Source organism: Ambystoma mexicanum, chromosome 2q (genome assembly GCF_040938575.1).
Source record: "Ambystoma mexicanum isolate Mex_15411 chromosome 2q, UKY_AmexF1_1, whole genome shotgun sequence".
NCBI lineage: Eukaryota > Metazoa > Chordata > Amphibia > Caudata > Ambystomatidae > Ambystoma > Ambystoma mexicanum.
Window position 1 is genome coordinate 731,108,938 of NC_090924.1, and position 21,113 is coordinate 731,130,050.

Genomic DNA, 21,113 nt, shown 5'->3' on the forward strand with positions numbered 1-21,113 from the left:
GCGCCAAGACATGCAGGTCGGCCTTGTGTGAGGCGCAATCCGCAGTGTTCGCACTCCCCTCTTTCTCCAGGCTCTCTGTGCGCTCCGACAGGGTCCTTACGTCCTGTCGAAGTAGATTCACCTCCTCCCGAACTTCTCCCACTTTGAGGTCGAGCACTGTTTTCAGGTCCGCCACCGCTATTTCAAGCTTGGCCTCCCAAGCGGCTTTCAAATCCGCTTTCAGTTCAGCGATTGCAGCTAACACATCCTGATTTGGACTAGCGGCGGCCATGCCGCCTGCGGGTGGCTTTTCCTTGCTCCGAGCACTCTCTGGGCCCGTCGGTGTCCTGGTGAACTCGTCCAACGTAGGCTGCTTCACTCTCTGTCTGAGGGGCTTACTCGACATCCCGCAGCCACTGTATGCCGTGGGTCCGCCACTCCCACTTTACCACTACCAAGGGGGAGAGAGGCCTACTTTCTGCCCGCAATGGAGCGTGTTCTTCCTCACGCCTCAAATGTCCCTCTGCAGCAGCCTCTTCCACCACTCATCCGGGCCCCCCACCAGAGGACTCCTGGGCTCCCGCCGCAGTTCACTGGCTGAGTCGCCAATTCGGATCACCGCCAAGTCCCGCGTGACACTGTTGGATTTGTACCTCTGGTAACGCCCCCGGTATGTTCAGGGTTGTGCAGGTACCACTTAGTGTGCCCCTTAATTGCGCTCAAAAGTGCACCGCAATGGTCTGCGCCAGCCGCTTTACCGGACTCAGCGCCTTGTCCTGGGGCACAGTCTCTTATGTCGTGTTGCGCAGCACCCAACCATACATTCAAAGTATGCAAGTGCCCCCAAAGTCTCTTATTTCACTGTTATACCCCCTACAGTGGTGTTGCCCTGCTCAGTTCTTCGTCTCCTGCCAGTATGCAGGGCTCTCCTGCCCTCCTTTCCCACTGTAGCGAGGGCGCTGATTGCGTGTCTAGACTCGCAGGGGTGTGATCAGCTGCCCGCAACAATGCATCAATGCGGCTTCCTGCCCTCCTTTCCCACAATAGTGGGAGCGTTGATCGCGTGTCGGGACACGCGGGCGTTAAGTCAGCTACCCGCAACAATGTATCTCTGCGGCGCAGCGTGGTGCAGGGGACCAGCCGTAGTTCGAGCGTCTCCTGTTGGCTGCCAGCTACCCAAAAGGCCAGCGCTGCAAAGCGCACAACTCAGCCAGCAACGTCAATATGTGAGCCCTTCGCCCCGGAGCTTCTGCGTGACATGCATACGGCGCTTCGGTGCTCAAGTCGCGAGGTCCGTTTCGCCTGCCAGCCCGGGCGGGTCCTAGTGCCAGCCGCTGACCGCCTCTGACCATCTCCCGAGCCCGTGCTGAATAATCGGTGCCCACAGAGACGCGCCGATATTCTCCCAGAGGCGCATCGCCCGCCACACAGCCCACGCAACCGCCGATCACTTCGAGGGTGCCTCCGTCATCCTGTATGTGTCTCCTCCTTTGTTCGGCATGGCCGCCATTTTCGCTCAGTCAGGGCCGCGACTCCGGGGACTTCGGTCACATCTATCTGCTGTTGCCGGGCTTACGAAGGTTCCAGCTTGTCAGCAGCCGTGCAGCTTACATTCATGGACGGGTGCCCATGTTTCTGGCTTCTAGGAGTTAGTGCTTATGCACTTTTGCACAGGATGAGTGTAGGATCTCCGGGAGCTCTTCCAAGAGCGCGTCCTCTCACATGGCTTCCAAGCCACGCCCCAACTTTCTAGAGAACCTTAACATATGTCACCACACAATCACCCCATGCTGGCCACAAGCCAATGGAGATGCTGAAAGGTTCATGGGATCACTAAACAAAGCAATACGAATCGCCCAAGGATCAACAGTAGCTGTGGCAACCAGCAGTATACTGCTTCCTACAGCCATACTGGCAGACACCTCACACTGCTACGTGCATCAGCCCCACGGCGCTGATGTTTGGGGTGCCAATTCAGACTGAACTTCCCCTCCACTCGAATTGGGTGGTGCCATAGATGGACGTGGAGCAAGTGGAGAGAACCCAGAGGCAGCACAATGAGAAGGAGAGCCGTGCCTGCCAGGCACAACACCTGGCGGTCCAAACAGGAGACACTGTACAAGTAAAGAATCGGTCTCAGACATGCCAACCCTCCCAATTTAGGCGGGAGACTCCCAGTTTTGAAATGAAAAATATTTCAAAATATTGCTATTTTTCACGTTCTTCCACCTAAAATAATTATAGCCCCAATGCATTCCTATGGGGAAATTAATTTCTCCCAAATTGTCTCATGAAATCTCCCTCCAAGGTGGCTCAGAATGTTGGCATGTATGCGGTCTCCACCCAAGAAAATGACAATGTTGTACAAGTCACACCCCTGGACAGTTGTGGATACTGACCACAGCATAGTGACGGTGACCCACGGATGAGAGGTGGTCACCAGAAAAATATCCCACTTTCGCAAGGTACCTCCGACGATGTGGAGGGAGAGTGTGGCCGAAACCCCAAGGAGTGATGACACGCCAGCCCATCGAGAGGAAGAGTCAAAAGAAGAAATTGCTAACATGGAGGATACTCTGACGGCAACCCCCCAGTCCTGGTGCCCCACAAGGTGAAGAAACTAGCCTCCCCGAGAGAGGGCGAGGGTCTCGCTATGCAGTGAGGGAACAGCCCCAACGATCATCCCGACTGCGAGGGCATGTACTCAATGGGGTGTACCACCGGGAGGAAGTGCCATGGCGATGGACATGTCAAAGACCCTGCCGTGCCCCGTATCACCGAATTGTGGAGTGACTACACTATTGTTTTGTTAATGCAGGTTTTGGAAGAATGTGGTGTTGTACCTTTCCGGACAACACGTGATGGGTGGGGGAGCCTGTCCCATGTGATGTGAGCAAGGGGAGGGGTGAGATTTCATAAAACACGCATCTGCGCCGCAAGTGGGCAGTGCGAGTGGGACACTGAACACCAGTGTTCGGGTGTTTTGTACGCGGCAATCATCCTCTCCTACCCGTGCCAGTGAGGATTCATAGCTCTCAACCATTTGTGTCGCAAAGGCGAGTGAAATCACCCGATTTTGTTTTTGGCGGGTGAGACGCCCATTGGAATGAATGGGCATGCAGGAGGCTTGGTGGGTGAGTCAGCCCTTTACAAAGCGTGTGAGTTGAGAGCTATGGAGCATTTGTGAAGGGACATGACATAGGGAAGTGGGGAGGTGTCGTTAGGACCCATGAGGGACAGCAATCTTAATTGCAAAAGGGTTCCAGTCAGTGCAGGTTGGGCCTCACAAGTCCTGTGAGATCTAGGACTAATTAAGATTACTAATAAGTAATCTAGGCATTAGATTACTACACTGAAGTTCATGGGAAAAGTAGTTCAAGTTGAAAAGTGTTCATGGATATTTCATTTGATGCTATTGGGTTCTCTGGAGCAGCAGAATAAAAGTCATATAACCGGTAAGGCTACCTAAAAGTAGTAGCCTACTGTCCATAATTGTGGGCTAGACAAGCATGCCAATATGTGACATATCTTGTTTTTTTGCATATGGCACAAATCTTCAGTTGTTTAAAAATGAAACGCATTTGGCGTCTGACAAGTAAATTCGAGTTTAATAATAGTTGAATGCTCCTTTTCAACGTGGCCGCCATGTTCACATGTTCAACTAGTCCTTCTTCTTTGTTCCTAGTTCACACACTCCGCTTGTAATCCTTCTTGCCCCGCCTGGCCGGGGTTATCCCAAGCTCCCAGCATGCATCCCGAGAATGGGCTGGCGGCCATGTTGTGTGTTTTTTGTTTTGCTGTTGTGGAGAACAGGGACCCGGCAAACTTCGGTCTAAGGATAAGGCGAGGAGCCGACGTCCAGAGGGACCCCCGCCATCGCGGAGTCTGAGCGCTGCCCGGCGCCATGGCCACTGCTGTCGGAGGTAGGCTGACGTTTTAGAGATGTACTGCGGCGCAAAGAACTGAATGGCGCAGGCCCATGGTGCTCATTGGTCTGGGTAGAGGATATGGGTATCAGCAAATTGACAGGGAGGGTTGTCCATGGGGTCAGGCGGGCAGTATTCGTTCAAGAGGGTCGTGCAGAACAATTGGGCTTTGCATGATAGATGTGTTCGGCTGTGATCTAGGAGTACATAAGGAGCGATCACTTCTACTGGAAGTTGCTTGCTTGGACAGGAACTGTCAATGCTAAGGAGTCGGACTGGGTGTTCCCCGGTCTCTGTACAACATTTTGCTTAATGTAAAACCTGGACTAGAAGCTCCGCCCACAAAATAAATGAGTCGGCCACTTTTGATCAGGGATAACCCCTGGTCGTTTTGACTTATTGGGTTGTGATAGGTTTGTCTATCTAGTCGTCCTATTTGTTTTGAAATTGTGTTGGTTTAGAAAATGAATGTTTTGAGGGGACAATTAACACATCATTCTCAGAGCTTTCAGATGGTCATATTTTGTCAGCATAGCCCGTTCACTGTTTTTTTCTTTGCTTTGTCGGACCTTGTCGCTTTTGCACTTTATTATACAATGCTGAGAATGTGAACAACAATATCAGCTCTAAAGAAACATAACACTGGATCGTATACAACCACCTGTCGTGGTTCTGTAAAAGAATCCTGCAAAGTCCTCGTCAACAGACCGTGTTTTACCATGCCGTTGCTACATATTAAATACTTTGAGGATACAACGTTAACCTTATTTATTCCAGTGATTGCATTTGTAATTGGTATTTTACAATTATGATAAAGTATTTGATGATTGACATATATTTATACATTCTCTTAATGAAAACTGGTTTATAAATTCAATTTATCAAATGTCTCACTAATTATGTATTTTATAAATTGTGAAAGGTTTTATTATAAACCATAACAGACAAAAATTGGGAATACATACAATTCATTTGAAACAATCAGATGTGTACTTCAGTTATCCTTACGCAGAGCTCTCAAGTATGCATTGAGCGAGAAGGCGGGTCAGTTTTAGCTTTTGGATTTTTTTTGTTGTCTTTACTGTCACAATTAAAGGTACTGAGATGACCTGCATGCAAGTCACCAAAATAAAACACTTCACACTTGAGGGCTAGCCCTAACAATTTTCCCAGTTTAACTTCAAAAGGAAGGTATTTTTCATTAAGAGATATTTATTGTGGCCTCAGAACTGGAACAGTCCTGCCCATTACAACGCTTGACATGCCCCTTGTGAATGAGTGCCATTTGGCAAGGGTGTAGAATTATTATTAAAATGATGCAGGTAATTCCATCTATGAAAGGGAAAACTGCTGTCAGATTTCTCTTTCATAAGCTCCATGTCAAAAGCATAGTACCTGTGTCCTGACCTGCCGCTCCAACTCTTAACACTGGCACAGAGCAGGTTCAGAGGTTACAGGTGCCCATTTGACAGTTGCAGTGACAGCCAAGTCTCTGCACCATAGGCGCTGCTTGTAAGACATGCGCCCCTGTAACAAAATCCTATATTTGAGTGTACAGTCCTGATGGCAGATGCATCCTTTAAATATAAGCCATACTTGAGTTATGGTATGGTAGATGGTATTTCTTATACGTATTACAGCCACATCAATTTGTTATCAAACATGTCAGCCCTGTGAGCCTAGGTCAGCTGTTCAAGGATTATGTGTATTCTTATTTTTATTTTCTGTTTTGTTAAAACCTTTACAACATTTCTTTTCTAATTGTTTATCTACATAAAAGCAATTTCACATCCTTATCTCAAATCAATCCTACAATTTAGATGACCCCTACTCATTACAAGTTTACAAACACATTCGTTTTTAGACTGACCAGTCCCCTTCCAATTATCAAGGTCCAGGGAAAGTAAAAATGTCATAACTGCTATTTGGACCTTCACTCTTCTTGTGTGGGGGATCTGTCTCCACATGTTTCCCAATGTTAATATTCTATCCTCTCTGAATAAATGTTTGAAGTGTTGTTTCCTCCAGTCTTAGTTTTGGACATTCCGTTAGTAAGTGTTGCAAAGTTTCTGGTTGATATATATCACACTTAAATCTGCAAAACTGTTCCCCAGTTGCGATTTGTTTTCACCTTAACTAGACTTATCTGGTATTGTGCAAATTTAAGTGAAAATGTAGAAAAACTTGTCTATACCTCGGACAACGAAACTTTGTTAGATATCCTTCCATTGTTTTCACCTTTTTCTCCGGAAAAAGCTCCCTGTAACCTGATTTGTATCTTTTAGCTCCTGTCCTGGTCACAATCCAGTCTTGCTGGTACTTTTTTTTTGTTTTTGCATGGCAGGGGTTCTGTTTCAGAAGATCTTCGGATATGTCTACCTCTTGTAGGGCTGCTTTGGCAAACTCCCTCCGCTTTTGTGGGAACGGTTGGTTCCTATTCTTCATGAATTCTGATAGTACAGTCAATACAGATTGCTTTGATCCGTTTTCCAAAAATGTCCTGTATAGGGAGCAAAATTTCCATTTATATATCCCAAACAGGGAGGGAATGCCCAGTTCGTATTGTAGCATCGCCATAGGTAATGATTTTGTCCGTTTTTAAGTATTTTTTTAAAAATAAATTGTATTCTTTTTTTGGTGCTTATGCACCTTTACAACAACAAACAATACGCATTGAGGTTACACCCCTGTTTGACACCAATCAAAGTTGGGATATCTTCAGGCAAAAGACCCTCTCTTGAAATCCAAACTTTAAAATTAGTATTATGATGAAGTAAAGCTATAATTGCAACCAAATATGGAGGAAATTGATAGTCTAGCATTTTTTGCCATAGTCTTCCTCTGATCACACTATCGAAGGCAGACGAAAGGTCCAAAGAGGCTATGTAAATGTGCCCACAAGTAGGAGAATGCAAAGAAGCTGTCAGATGGGCCAAGATTGTTGCATTTAATTGAGTCCCCAGGGATTTGCGAAAACCAATTTGTGCTTTGCTGAGGATGGAATACTCAGTCATAAGTGTCTACCTTGTAAAGGATCAAAAGAGCAAACACTTAAGCTGCTACATTGATAAGGGCGATAGGGCGAAAGTTAAGGGAATCATTCAATGGACCCTTCTTGTGAAGGGGTATAATGATGGAAGTTAACCATGATCTTGAAATTTATTTGGTTTTAAGATAGATTGATAGAGCCTTAGAAAAATATTTGCCCAAAATAAGGGGTCATCTTTGATCACACATGGCGGGAGACCTTCAGGCCACGCACATTTTGATGGTTTTAAGCTTAGTGATGGCGATAACCATGTCATCTTGTGACCAGGGACATATAAGGAGAGTATGGGGAGTTAAATGAAGAATCTCGTATGCGGAAAACATAGAAGGTAAAGAGTATTTCTGCTCAAAGAAGGCAAACCAAGTAGTGCCATTGATGGCAGAGTCCAGAGAGGCATGTTCCCCCTCCATTTGCTGTACGTAAAATCCTCCCAGATGTCTCTAGCATTACCGTTGCATATGTTTCGAACCATTTTTTGATTGGCATCGAGAGATGCAAGAAAGCGTAATCCTTTTACTTCATTTTTGTACTTTTGTAACAAAGATTTCTTAGCAGCAAAATGTCTCATTGTTGAGTGATGGAATCCTTTTTTTTTGTTTTCTATTTCAAGGTTTTTCTTCGTTTTTAAATTTGCAATAGTAGCAGAAAAAGGTATACAGGTATCACCAGCAGACAGAGAAGGTTTAGGTCATAGGGCTAAAGAAACACGATGAGTCTGGATCATATTGAGATTCCATGTAAGAATTTGTTCAGATAGACAGCTGTCCTCATGAGAGTAAGGCCATAGATCGCGTTTGACAAGAAAAGTTAAACGTCTGCATGTTGAGGCATTCCAATGGATTGAGAGCGTTGCGCGTCAGTTTGGACTAGGGCTAGATTTGATAATGAAGAAAATTTCTTAACAGATAACGTCATGATTGTTCTAATCAGAAGGTGATCACTAAGCATAAGGGGGTGAGTATCAATCTGTGATAATATGCCTGATACATTTCTTGAGGCTACTATAAAATCAATAGTGAAAGATGCAGAAACCTCTCTTCCATGTGTGAAATGGCACAACCGATTTAGGAGGGATTGCATGCAGGTCCCGGTCTTTGAAGAAACGGGACCATATCATGCCATTAGATAAAGAGCGCTTATTGTGCGTGGACACTTGAGGAAAAAGATCTGCACATGGTAATGAATAAAGAAGGTCATTGAAATTGCCTCATATCAAAATTACCGCTTGTGGATTACTTGTCAAGAGTTCAAGAAAGGTGTTATTGAGTATGTTAATCACAGACTCAATAGACAAAGTGGTAGGATTCAAGTAAAGAGAGAAGTATACGATTTTTGGGAAGTGGAGTGAAGAGATTCAAATCAACCAAAAGGAACCAAGAAAAACAGGAGGTGTGATTTATAGTAAAGCGCAGGTTATTGTTGAGAAGAATTGCTACGCCTCCTGAAGGACGGCCAACGCTCTTTTAAATTGCTGGACTAGAAAAAGAAGTGAAACCATCAAACTGAATAACATTAGTACACATGGTTTCCTGGATAAAAAAAAATGGCAGGAACGGTCTGAGCCGCAATAGAAGAGAACAGTTTCTTAAGGTTTTTTTAGCCCATAACAATTCCAAGACTGAGTACATAATTCATTCCATTGTCAGGAAGTTGTGGCTAATGTGTTTGGCACTGCTGTTTTTGTGAAGGGTATGATCCCTATTAAATCATTGAGTGTAGTTGTAAGGGAGGCCAATTGTGCCAGAATCTGGGAGTTGTCATTCCAATTAGAAGATGATGATTCAGTTTCAATAGGACGGGTGATTGCAATTGGGGGTTACAATTCCAGGAATGACCAAGCTGTTTCAAGAGAAGAAAATGCCTCAAATTCAAGCCCCAATAGAGCCAAATCTGATTTTAACTCCCAAAGTAGTTTTGATATGATTGGTGATTGTACTTTACATAGCATACAATTGTTAATATTTGCAAGCCTGATCCACTCAACATCTTGAGAAATAAGATTGCGCAAAGATGGAATTTTGTAAAGGGAGTTCATTAAATAGGCTTGATTTATACATGCGCAACCATTAAGTTGTGAGTTGCTAATCCATCCAATGGTAGTTTGCATTTCACACGGAATTTCTTGAAAAGATAAGTGTGTCATTATGTATGACCGGAGGAAGATGTTATCGAAGCAGAATTCTCAACTTTGGCTATATCATAGGCTTGTGCAATCATTGCATAAGGTCCTTTTGGGAGGATCGCGAATGGCTATATTGGCATTGGAATTCACATTACATTGGAGTGCTGTAATGGAAGAGCTGGAGTTAATAAATGGTTGAGAAACCAGCATGTTCAGTAGCATCAGAAGATGAGGATGAGTGAATAACTGCCTGCATAAACATAGGGGCAGGTTGAATGGTCCCTAAGTTAGTCTCAATAGCTGAAGTTTTGTGCGTCGACGGCGAGGTTTTTTTGTTTTTTGTTCTCTACAAAGGGAAAATAAGTACTCATATATAAGTGGTGGATGCCACTTGAACTAGGTTCAGGGGCATCACAGTAGGAGGACAATTCTTTTCTGACTCAACCTCAGCCACAGCAGTATGATTTGTCAAATGTGAAGAAGTGGAACTATTAACATAAGCACCAGCCTGCACTCCTTGTTGAGGTTTAATTTGTAGTGCCTTTTTACTTTCTTCGTTAAGTTGACTGAGATTTAAATGATGGTCTTCAGTTCTAGATAGACCAATTTTGTCAGGACAGGCTTTCGAAGAATGTACATTTTTCGAACGATTGGAAGGGGAGCAACATTTGGTTCTTTAATAGACACTTTATTATTTTTCGCTCTGTCTTTTTTAGAGCTTTTTGGTAAGCTTTCTTGGTTCTACGTGAAGTATAGTGAACATTTGAAGTCGAATTTTCAATTTCTGGCAGCTCAAAATTTAACACGGGGGCTGCACCATATTGATCTAAAATGTCTGTAATAGCAGATGGACTATCTGGCGAATCAACATCTTGAGGCGCTATATGAACCAGCTGATGAATAGAAGAACAAGCTGGGGGGACTAGCTTTGCATTGAACAAAATTTGTTCCACTTGCAATAGTCTCATGTTGCAGTTTAGCAACCACTGAGAAGTCTATGGGAGGTGGTAAGGGCATTGTTCCTCCTGCGTAATTGTTTTGGGATATTTTATTGGCAAATGAAGTCGGAATCCCATTTGCCAATAAAAGATCATCACAGGTTTGAGTGTCTTTTTAGCAAGCAATACTACACGAGGAAGCATTGGAGGCAAGTTTTTGCTTACAATGGCAGCTGCTCTTTCTGAACATGTTAAATGGAATTTATGGCATGCTTCCTGCGCAAGAATAAAGCCCTCCAATTTGTAAAGCTCTTTTGTGTTCAATGTAGTAATGTCTCTCAATTCTTTAAGCATATGATGTGTATATTCATGTCATTTATCCAAAAGATTGAGGATTCTAGTAAACACCGGAAAATTATGAAGCTCCAGTGGATGCGAAGAATCTCCCTCTTGAGGTATAGCGGAAATAGGTGAGTGGGCTGAGTTGTGATCAGAGGGTGATCACAATTAATGTGTTTAGAGGGTGATTCAAGCCCTGGATTGTTCAATGAAGGTAGGTCCTGTTGTGCAAAAAGTTCCTTTGAAGGTGAACTTACAGACTTGCGGGAAGGAAGAAATGATGAGGTAAACTTAGTACTGGTAACATGTAAAACTGGAAAAGAAGGAAGAGGTAAAGGCGTGGGATGAAAATGCACCTGTTCACAGAATGCACATGAGGATGTGGCAGGAGTCGATGGCCCAAGTGAAGGCTTATGCGTCGCTCTAAAGCTGCCATTATGCCTCGTGCTAAAATAGAGGTGTCGGAGATAGGCGCAAATGTAACATCATTTGAATCCTTATTCAAATTATGAGTGTTCTTTATTACCCCTGTTGCAGTCGCCTTGAATTTTATTGCAGAATAATTGGCTGTTTTTAAAGAAAAAGGTAGATTCAATTGAGCCTCTACCAGCATCTCAGACATTTGAGTTTGAGCTGAAATAGATGTGACCTTTGCTACTAAGGACACCTCCTCCTGCACAGAGACTGACAGTAGAGCTCTTTGGCCGTTAAGAAGAGTATGATTGGAATCGTCGTGTGAAGCAGGCAATTTAGTACCAGATGCTTTTTTTGGATGGTCGCGGAGGCGTTTCTCATTCCTCAATGTAAATTCCATTATTGAGTTCACAGTAAAATCGTGGCTGACAGTATATTTTACAAAGTATTTGCAATTGTTTGCCAACAAGTGGGCATTTGAACACTATGTAATATATATCACACAGAACATAAGGGAAACGCTATTATGTACTCGAGTACTCTCAACAACATAAACATGTGTGTCATTGAATACTCACCTCTCATCCCTTACCTGCGCGCACTGAGGAAAAATAAAAAAAGCAGGCACAAATGAAATTAGGTAAGGGGGAACACTAGCAGGAATCTCCTGCAAGCCACGGCAAAGCCGCAGTGATGAGGTTACAAGTCCGAGATGAAGTCCAATAATGAACAGGTATTTATGACAGATATGCGCCATATTACGGCGGCAGGCAAGGTTGGAGTTTTAGGGATGGGTTTTTATGCTCAAGGAAGTGAGGCACTAGTCTTGTTTCACTTGAGTAACATGACAGTGTTGGCCGCACAGCGGCAAGAACGACAAAATAATGTAATATGTCATGGACGCCGACACTAACCGTATGGTAACACCTTTCAGAAGGACGTCAGTTCATACCAAAATAATACTGCAACCATTGCATCTATGTCAGAATATATTGCATCGTGCGAGAACAGGCACTTTCGGGCACTCCAGTGGCTTGAATGCAAGAAGGGAAGCCTTGATGACGAGGCCCGGTGGGCAGAGCTAGATGACGCTCGTAGCAACCACAGCATCGTTGAAACTGCTGAGTGCTGAGCACACACCTCAAGTATGCGTCACAGGAACTTTTCTTTGCACAGTCCTTCTCAACCACAGGGAGTGTCAGGCGAAAACAGGCACTTTCAGGCACTTCTGGTTTTCCAATAAGAGCTTTCTATTTTGGCCCAATGAAGTTCCTTAATAGGTGCTTCGGTATCTGATCCATATAAAATGATCCACCCTGTTTTTTGCATATAGAATTTAACTGCAGGCACACCCACAAAAAGTTTCTACAAGCGGTAATAGATTTCTGTCCACATAGATGTAATCTATAATGCCCCTTTTGGTTGTGTCTCTTCCAGGTTGCTTTCGGTGGAACATCGGACTCAGTTGTTCGTTTAGCATAACTAGCAGCCTACTTTCCATTAGTGCCATCCATCGCCGAGTTTAGACTGTTTGGCTCTTCTTTTTAGTATTTAAACAATGTATATTTAGGTTGCCAGCAATACTTATTGCAGAGATAGGCGGTTCTAAACAATCATATCCAATAATTTCACCATGGTTTCAAAAAAACATTTGGTCTGAATGGTTTGATGATTCCAATAGATATTCAGTATAGCTATCGTCCTGTCATAGATCTGTATTTTCATATTTGTTCAGTTTTATTTATTTAATGCTGATATGGTCAAAAGAATAATTCTGACCTTTCAACATACAATATATAAACATTGACAAAGTTTTCCTTTGCAACAATAATGGCACATTTATGTTACATTTAACAGAACATATATGTACAACCAATTTTTTTTTTTTAATATCACATCATTCTTAAGGATATCTAATTTGTTCTTTACCTCTTGATTGCACATTGAACATGTGTTCATTAACAATGTCACAATATCAATGTCACAATGCGCCTGCCGTAATTCATACGACTGATTTAAGATACATTGACCATCTGTACCTTTCTTATGTCATTTTTTATCTTTTAATTTTGAACAATTTAGATAGTTTAAGAGATTTCCTGTGAGTATGGAACAACTCGGACCACAACTGAACTTCAGTTAGGCATATGTGCTCTTCAAAGTGCTGGTGAAAGTATTTTACTCTTAGGTGCATTAAGTCATCACATTCAACTAGTAAATGTTTTGTCGTTTCTCACATTTTCATGAAAAAGTGAAAATTTTCCTCTTGCGATATCATTTTGCGTTTGTACAGAATTTCCTTTGTTGGCCATATATAATCTGTACCGTAAGAAATCTGCACTGTGACTAGGTGTCACAGCTTGTAGCAGATGAGGCTCGACTGTACCTTGTAATTTTAAATTAAAGGGATTTTGAGCAAATTTGTGAAGTTTCATGCAACTTTCCCTGGTCTGAATCCAATCATATGCCCATAGTTTTTTTTTGGCCTGTGTCGGATTTTCTGTTAGTAATTTTAGTGTTATTCCCGCACCGTGCAGAATTCTTTGGACAGTAATACGCCAATTGGACATAAATCGATCTTCCGCCTTCTCAAGATGATTTGAGATCATTTTTAGAGACCATTGGAGCTTTCAATCATCTTACATTTCCTGTATAAAATGCACATTTGCCATTTGTATATTGCATATAGAGATGTGAGTCCCAATTCGTGCCTAATCCTGCACATTGATTCTGGCATGGGTAGCAAAATAGTGTTCTTCCAATATGTGCTTTCTGTTTTAGTCCAGTAAGCATAGGTTTGACATTGCTTTGTCTCAGATCCATACAGAACCATGGGCACAAACTTCTGCCTATAATATACAATCAATGGCGAATTTACAAACTTTTGATCTTATAATTGACATTTGTGATGAGGCTGTGATACGTTTGGTCTTAATGTATTCCTCATAGGGTAGATCACCTGCATGGTTATTTATACGAACACCCATGTAGACATCAGTTGCTATGTCCACCTTTTGAATCTGCCATTTATAGTGTTTGCTCTTTTGCATGGCAGTGCCAAATTGTATCACTTGCCTTATTTGTGTTTATGCTAATCAAGTTCTTCTCTGCATATTCTTCTAAAACTTTTAGTAATTTCCTTAGCCCACTCAGTGCTTTTGATATGAGAAGCATATCATTGGCATACAAAAGCCAATTGATTGCTGTCCCTTGTAATCTTGGGGCATCAGTGAGTATATTAGAAAGCCAATGACCCACGTCCGATATGTAGTAGTTGAACAGGGCAGAGGCTAAAAGGCAACCCTGTTTCAGCCCACACTCCGTTCGAATTGGGGCGGATAGCAGACCGTCATTCCGTAGTCTTATTTGAATTGTGGTTGCTGTATGTAATTCCACTATCCATTTTAGCATGTACCATGGACATCTTTGATCTAGTAATTTTTTGTATAGTATTTCTGGGGGACAAGGTCGAACACTGACCTAAAATCAACGAATGCCACGTACAACGCTTGCTTGCGTTCTTTTTCTTGTTGTATGATGGAATTTAGTATAAAGAGATTCATTGTTGTGCCTAATCCTTGTATAAATCCCGTCTGATATGGATCTCTTAGTTGTTTGTCATCTAGCCACTTGTTGAAGTCAGCCAATACTAGCCGTGCAAACATTTTTCTGTGACAGTCGAGAAGGGCTATCGGCCTGTAAGCTTTGGGATCTATCCAATTGCCCTTCTTGAATATGGGTAATATGATTGACTTTTTCCAGGATAGTGGAATTTGTCCCGTTACCATAATATTTGTGTATATTGTATGAAGAATGTGTCCATAGGCCTTGGGATTGTTTTTGAGTATGATATTATGTAGCCCATCCGGGCCTGTGGCTCTCGACCAACTCCATTTTATATGCCTGATCTGTAATGTTCATGTTAATTGAAAACTCAGAAAATGGAGACTGGTATGTTTCCTTGTAATGTGATTGCCAAACAGATTCTGCGATGGGATTTATTTGAGATTTGAGCTGATTTTGGTGAAGATGACTATTGAGGAGGGCCCATATACCTCCTGACGATTTTGTCACTATTTGTTTTATCATAGCTTTGCCATTTTTCTGCTATTGATTACTGCGTCTCTCTTTATGCCCGTTTTTGTAACCCTGCATCAGTTGTTTGTTTTTTGGCTGTTTGATGTGAGATGGCATATGCTTCAAGGCTTGTATATTTTTACGCAGGTGGGCTTTTCCCTCCTTTACTACATCAAAACCATGTTGATGTTGACGACTAATCTGATTTGTGTGTGACCCTCTTGTCTTGTATACTTGCATTGCCTGTACATAACTCATAGGCCCATCTTCTTTTGAAGTTTCATTTTGTTGTATTAGTGCTTGATTATATTGAATGAGTTTGGCATTTGACCATTTAAAGTGATTGTGTGCGTTATTCGCCGTCAAACTGGCCATGTGGTGATTTATCTCATGCTCATCTTTAGGGCCGGACCAATTCCAGGTCAAACATATTTGGAAGTGGTCACTCATAATGGATGGTTTGATGTTCATGCGACATCTTGTTCATGAAAGAGGAATATGCATGTATGTAATCCAACACTGCTTGTTGGGAACCCCTTTGCCATGTTATTTGTGAGGCGGAGTGTTCTTGTAATGTAGCATTTAACATAATGTACCCTCTTTCTGACATGATCTTGGATCATCTATACTCTTCTACGGATCTGTCTTTATTTCCAATCGGTGATATATGCAGATTCTCCCATAATAAGTATGAAGCAAGCTATGATCTAGCAACAACTTATCGAATATGGAGATTAAGTGTTTAAAGAATTCATCGATGGCTGTTTCCTACTCCAATATATATTTACAATTGCAATAGCAGAGAGGCCTCTCTGAACCTTTATCACTTGGAAGTAAGGTGACTGGGTTTTATATGAAGAGACCTGGAGATGTTTCTCTTTTTAAAGGCCATAAGTAAGCGTGCCATGGGTCGCCCCTGGTTAGATTATATTGCGGGCACTGTTAGTATGTCATATAGGTCCAATATGGGTGTGGTAAGTAGCCATGTCTCCTGGAACACTAATCATATTCTTGTAATATGTTATTTTTAGTATTGATAAAATGACTGCCCTCTCGTGTTCCAGGAGACTAAGCTTATTTGATCTCTTCCCCCCCCCCCCCTACCCCCCACCCTCTTGTTACGAGCTTCCCTGGCCGCTCCGCACTTGCCATTGTAGTCCTGTTTGTTGCTGATTAGATCTACCCTGCTTATTCATATCTTGTCCATATATACATGCTCTGGGTGTGTCTTGTGTTGCCTTTTTCACTTGGCTTGCTGGTATGTCTTGGCTCAAGATGAACTGTAGATTATATAACAAGGTTCTCGCTTGCCAGTTTGTATATACAGTCTAGCCATGTCTAACTTTTTCTCGTGCAGGAACTCTACCAGGCTAATGTCGGCTGATAAGTCTTGAAGAGTTGGAATTTCACAGCATATGTTTAAGATACTTGTACGATTCAAATCATAGTTCTGATGCGGATGGGGTCTGTATTTTATTATTAAGCAGTGGTAATTATTGTGCAGATCCCGTTTATCGGACGCGGGGCTTTTGACTTTATCATAGTTGTTTACTACGGGGTCTGAGTTGTTAGCATCTGCTCTGTTTTCAGCAGGATCATAGTTTTTACAGTTGCCTTGCTGTATATCATTTGGTAACCCTCTCCTCACTATGTCGGGACCCTTTAAAAGGAGGTCTATGTGGGGTACCGTTGATCGCAATGGTAATAGATTGCCTATGCCTAGAGAATTGGTTGTACTTATTTTGGAGTTAGGTTCTTCTTGATTTAATGTTTTGTACTGTTCTTATTTCATTTCTTAATTCTTGTATTAAGGCATATATGGGATCTAGGTTGCCTATTTGATCAGGTTGCCTTGCGTGAGTAATTTGTGCATTGGCCAACTCAATTTTACTCGTCTGTTTGCAGTGGTATGCTGGGTCCTGAAGCGCTGACCACGGATTTAGATAAGGCTGCTAAATCATCTAGCAGTTTATATGGAACTGGTTGACAAATGGTTAGCCCTTGACTAATGTTATTTTCGAGAGCCTTATTTTTGGCTACTGATGTGACAATTCTTATGTACTTCCTTGGCTAATTGAGTTTTTCTCTTTTTACATTTTATACTTTTTGTTTTGAGGTGCGGGAGCTTTAGCCTCAAAAGTGCCTTGACGCACATCTTTCTGTGTCTGGTATGAGCCTGCAAATATAGTAAATGATTTTTTTTTTTACTTTGTCCTCAGTCAACACATCACCTGTTTGTTTAGGTGATACGATTATGACTTCATTTTGCTTATCCCCCTCCTGTGTTGGCAGAGTTACCTCTTTGCCACTCTCATTTTTATCCAACTCGCTTGTGTCTAATTCATTTTTCTCGATCTGACATGACATTTCTAGTCTTGAGGGGGCTGCTTGTTGTCCAGTTTGTACCCTCGAATCAATGACTTCTGTACTCCGCTGTCTAACGGCAACCTTTATACTCTCTATTTCCATTAAATCAATAATGGTCTTTTGCACTTGAGCCATGTATGTTTGATTTCTCAGTTTTGATGTTAACATAATCAATGGATCATTTTGCTTGTTTACTTTCTCACCCAGGGTTTCATACAGCTTTGCTAATGAAAACAAAGCTGTATTCATTGCTCCCAAGTATTATTTAAGGCGGGGGGGCCTCTGGAAATGAGTTACGATTGGACGGTATGTTATTGTCCATTAGTTCTCATTTAAAGAAAGGTAGTTCTGTATTAGGTTCCTTGAATAATGTTCTTCTAGAAGTTGGAGCTACGAAAGAGAGCGATTTTATTAGAGTCCCCGGAGAATGATTTGTCAAATAGGACTGGAGAGCATAAGTCAGGCTCTCTGGCTTTCACTGCATTTCTTTTGTCTAGACTAGGTGTTTATCGGGCGAGATGTTTAGTTTTGGGTCAATATCAAATTGAATCCGGTCACCCGTGTTAGAGCATATGTATTGCACTTCATGTGAACCACTGGCCTGTGAATTGCTTGTGTTCATAAAACTCATAGTTTCTTAATTTCACCAGCCATAGTCAGATTGTCATATGCTTCCGAGTTTATGTTGAGCCTGAACTATACACATGACTGGTGATTTTGGAGATTAACTAAATGCTATATCGGCCTTTGACGCAGCTAATTGTGACGGACTTAAATCACCAACATTGCAGACTGACTCTAAATTCCTATCTTGTGACTTCGCCGGATGATTGGGTTATTTCCTTGTCAAAAGGCAAAGTCATATCAGCCTTCAATTACTTGGTCCTCGTTTGTATGCACACTCAAATCTGGTGTACCAGTATGCTTTTTTCCATTCAATGTGGCAAACGTTAACCGGTTTTCATCGTTGGGATAGAATACACGAATATCCGTGGTCAGTGAAATCCTACGCTGTAGTTTAGAAAATGTCTTTTCTTTAGCCACTGTATTCAAAAGGGTTTTTCTTTTGCTAAATAAAACATTTGCATTATTTACATCCTGAATTGTACTAGGCATTCCTGATGTTAGTTTAAACATTTTTGTTACTTACTTAGGTTTAACACTGAGACGAGAGAATGAAATTTACTCAGTAAATAAAGGAAAGGGAAAAAAAACAGGCAGCAGCTAAGAATACAAATAGTGGGCAGGCACTGTTACAAAATGTCAAGATAGAAAGGTCTCTATTCATTTTACCTCAGTGTGTGATTGTGCCAAGTCACGGCCCTGTTTGTGGAGTATCCGACCCCCCTCACTGCTATCTCGCTAGACAGCTCCCACACTTAGCGATTGCGTGTGCGCAAGTCCGGTGAATTTTAATTTGGTTCCTGGAGTGGAGGCAGGGCGACTTGCTCTGTGCGAGAGAACTAAAAACGGATCAGGGTTGTAGCAAGGGGTTTCCGTGAGCTCATTTGCTTGAGCAATATCACTGTTTTATGTAATTCAGTTGTTAAAGCCTACCGGTTTCAGACAATCCACATCCACCACGACAGAAATATTCAGTAGCTGCACAAGTCCTGTGAACAGAGTTTGCAGCAAGACAGCTCCCACACTTGGCGATCACAATTAAGCAATCGTTTCAGTTGTTCGCATTTCTCAACTTTACAACCTGTGGAAATGTTTGCAGCAACCAGTAATCCAGCCATGAGTCTGCCTTTTCTTCTCTTATGTCCGATATACTACACACCATCAACTTGTTCCACACAGGAAGCTCCGTGAGCCCCTTTTTTGCAAGTCACTTTTTAGAGAGTTAATCAGATGCTTATGGCGTCGGTTGTTCCAACAGCATAAAGTGATAATTTGATCTTTTCCATTTGTTGATTGCTAAACATCTGCAAGGAGTCAATTACGCGTACAATTTATATTCTTGGACCTAACTACAGACTGTTGTCGATTGGCCCCTTGTGTATGTATTGTTGGTATTCTAATGTTTGGTCTTGTGTTGTTACCAATTGTATTAAACTGTTGTAAGTTTTTCGCACCACAATGCAATCTTTCCTCATCGCTATTGGTAACATATGTATTCTCCTTTTGTTGTATATCCTGCTCCTGGTCAGCCAGAGATATCTTGAACCCCAATTTGTATAGTTCACGTTTGGCTAACCAAATAGTGAAGACAATACCAGATTGGATGTATAATTTGGTAAGATCAGTTATCTACAAATGCTACTTGGTGGATAGTCGATGATATTAAGTCCTCTAAATCTGGTACCTCCCCAAAGATGTTTAGTATCAAAGTCCTATTAAAGGCTGCCTGGGGAATTCTCCTATTCTACACCACATTATGATTTTGTGACATTGTATATCTGCTTTACCATCTCTTTTTGTTGCCTGAGCAGGGATGGCCATCAGTTTTTTCAGATGGTAATTGCTCCTTTGCTGATCATTACCTCCAGACTGCAAGGTTTTGTTCGTCCAACTATCTAGTTGTTTCTCTTCAATATTGCTAGTTCGTTGACGGTGTTGTGACTCGGACATGAACTGAGTCACCGTTTTTGCAATTTAGTTTCTTCATGTTCAAGTGTGAAAAATGGCTCGCCAATCTCGGCTTGGACCTTGCCTTCTGTTTGTCCATCTTTCATCTTGTTTTCCTTGTGACATATTTGTCTGCTGTTTTTTGTATTTCGATTTCCTCCAGAGGCTCTTGCATCTTCCGGTTTATTTCTAGATTCCTTTTTGTCCTCTTTCTTTTTTTAAAGTTTCACCCTTTTTATATTTTTTTCGTAAGGTTATGTTGTCAGGTTGGTCTTTCCTCAAATTCGTCAACGCCTTAATAAATTTTCTAGAGCTCGACATACTTTGTGTTGCACTAGATTTGATGTTCTTTGATTTCTTTTGCTGTAGCTTCTTCTCAATATTCTTTGCTTTGTCTTTGGGTTTCTTAAATATTTCAAAGTTTATAATTTTTTTTTCTGCCTCTCCTTTGGTTTGCCTGACATCAATTCCGATTAGTGACATCACTGATGTTGATGGTTTAGATCTATCGTGGTGTGGTATTGAATTTGATTTTATCTTCTTTTTTTTTTCTTTTTTGTATGCGTTTGCTCGCTCATCGCATTTATTTGTAATCCACAATTATTACTCGAGGCAGCTTCTGTTAGTTTTAGTGTTTGTTGGTCTATTAGTTTTTTTAAGCATCTTGTTCTGATCATCATTTTTTTTTTTAAATCGTCATAGTTTTGTGAGTACTGTAATTGCAGAGTTCATAGCCACTAGCGTCACTTCTACTAAGTTCAATTGATTATGGGCTATTTGGTTATGAGCTTGTATAGCTTATTTTTCCTTCTGCCTTTCTTTGTGTAGTCCGGTCATACATTAGTGGTGATTGGGATAGATTTGAATGTGTGTTTTCTTTAATTATTTCTCTATTTGTGGTGGAGTTTGTAGTAAGTTAGTTCCTACTGTTACCACTGGGCTCTGTAGTCTTCCACTTATATCAGAGACTGTCTGCTTCCACAATAATTCTTTCCAGAAGGCCGTGTCTTTTATTGCTTTTCCTTTTTGTCTGATTAACCAGCGTAATTACAAATTCAGTGTACGAAGTTTAGTTCCATCATCTAGATCCTGAATTGTCTGTCTGTTTTTGTCGTCTTCGTCTTCCTTGGTTAGGTTTAATTGGTCCTTGTTGGTGTTCAGCTCCATAGTCTCCAAAGTCAGGTTGCTAGGACTTTTGGGAGAGCTAGGGGTTACTAAATCAATTAACATCTCATTTGAGTTGTTTCCTTGTAGTTTCATTGGATATATCCTGTTGCTCTTTTAAGTCCATCAGCACTGCCGGTGTTGGGTCTGTATTTTTTTAAATTATC

The 21,113-nt window shown here is 41.9% G+C and overlaps 1 protein-coding gene across 6 annotated transcripts in view; it reads left to right on the top strand.

The window, feature by feature from the left end:
* The first annotated feature begins 3,719 nt into the window (after positions 1–3,719).
* RBM33 (RNA binding motif protein 33) overlaps positions 3,720–21,113 on the top strand; it is a 1,526,085-nt gene continuing 1,508,691 nt past the window's right edge. For 3 of the 6 annotated variants that reach the window (XR_011303311.1, XM_069647955.1, XM_069647953.1), the window contains exon 1: positions 3,720–3,902. Coding sequence is in view for 4 of the 6 variants with exons in the window: in XM_069647955.1 (XP_069504056.1) it covers positions 3,884–3,902 (19 nt within the window). In the remaining 2 variants the exon portion in view is untranslated. The remainder of the gene's footprint in view (positions 3,903–21,113) is intronic. The other 3 variants (XR_011303310.1, XM_069647952.1, XM_069647954.1) reach the window with 2 other exon arrangements.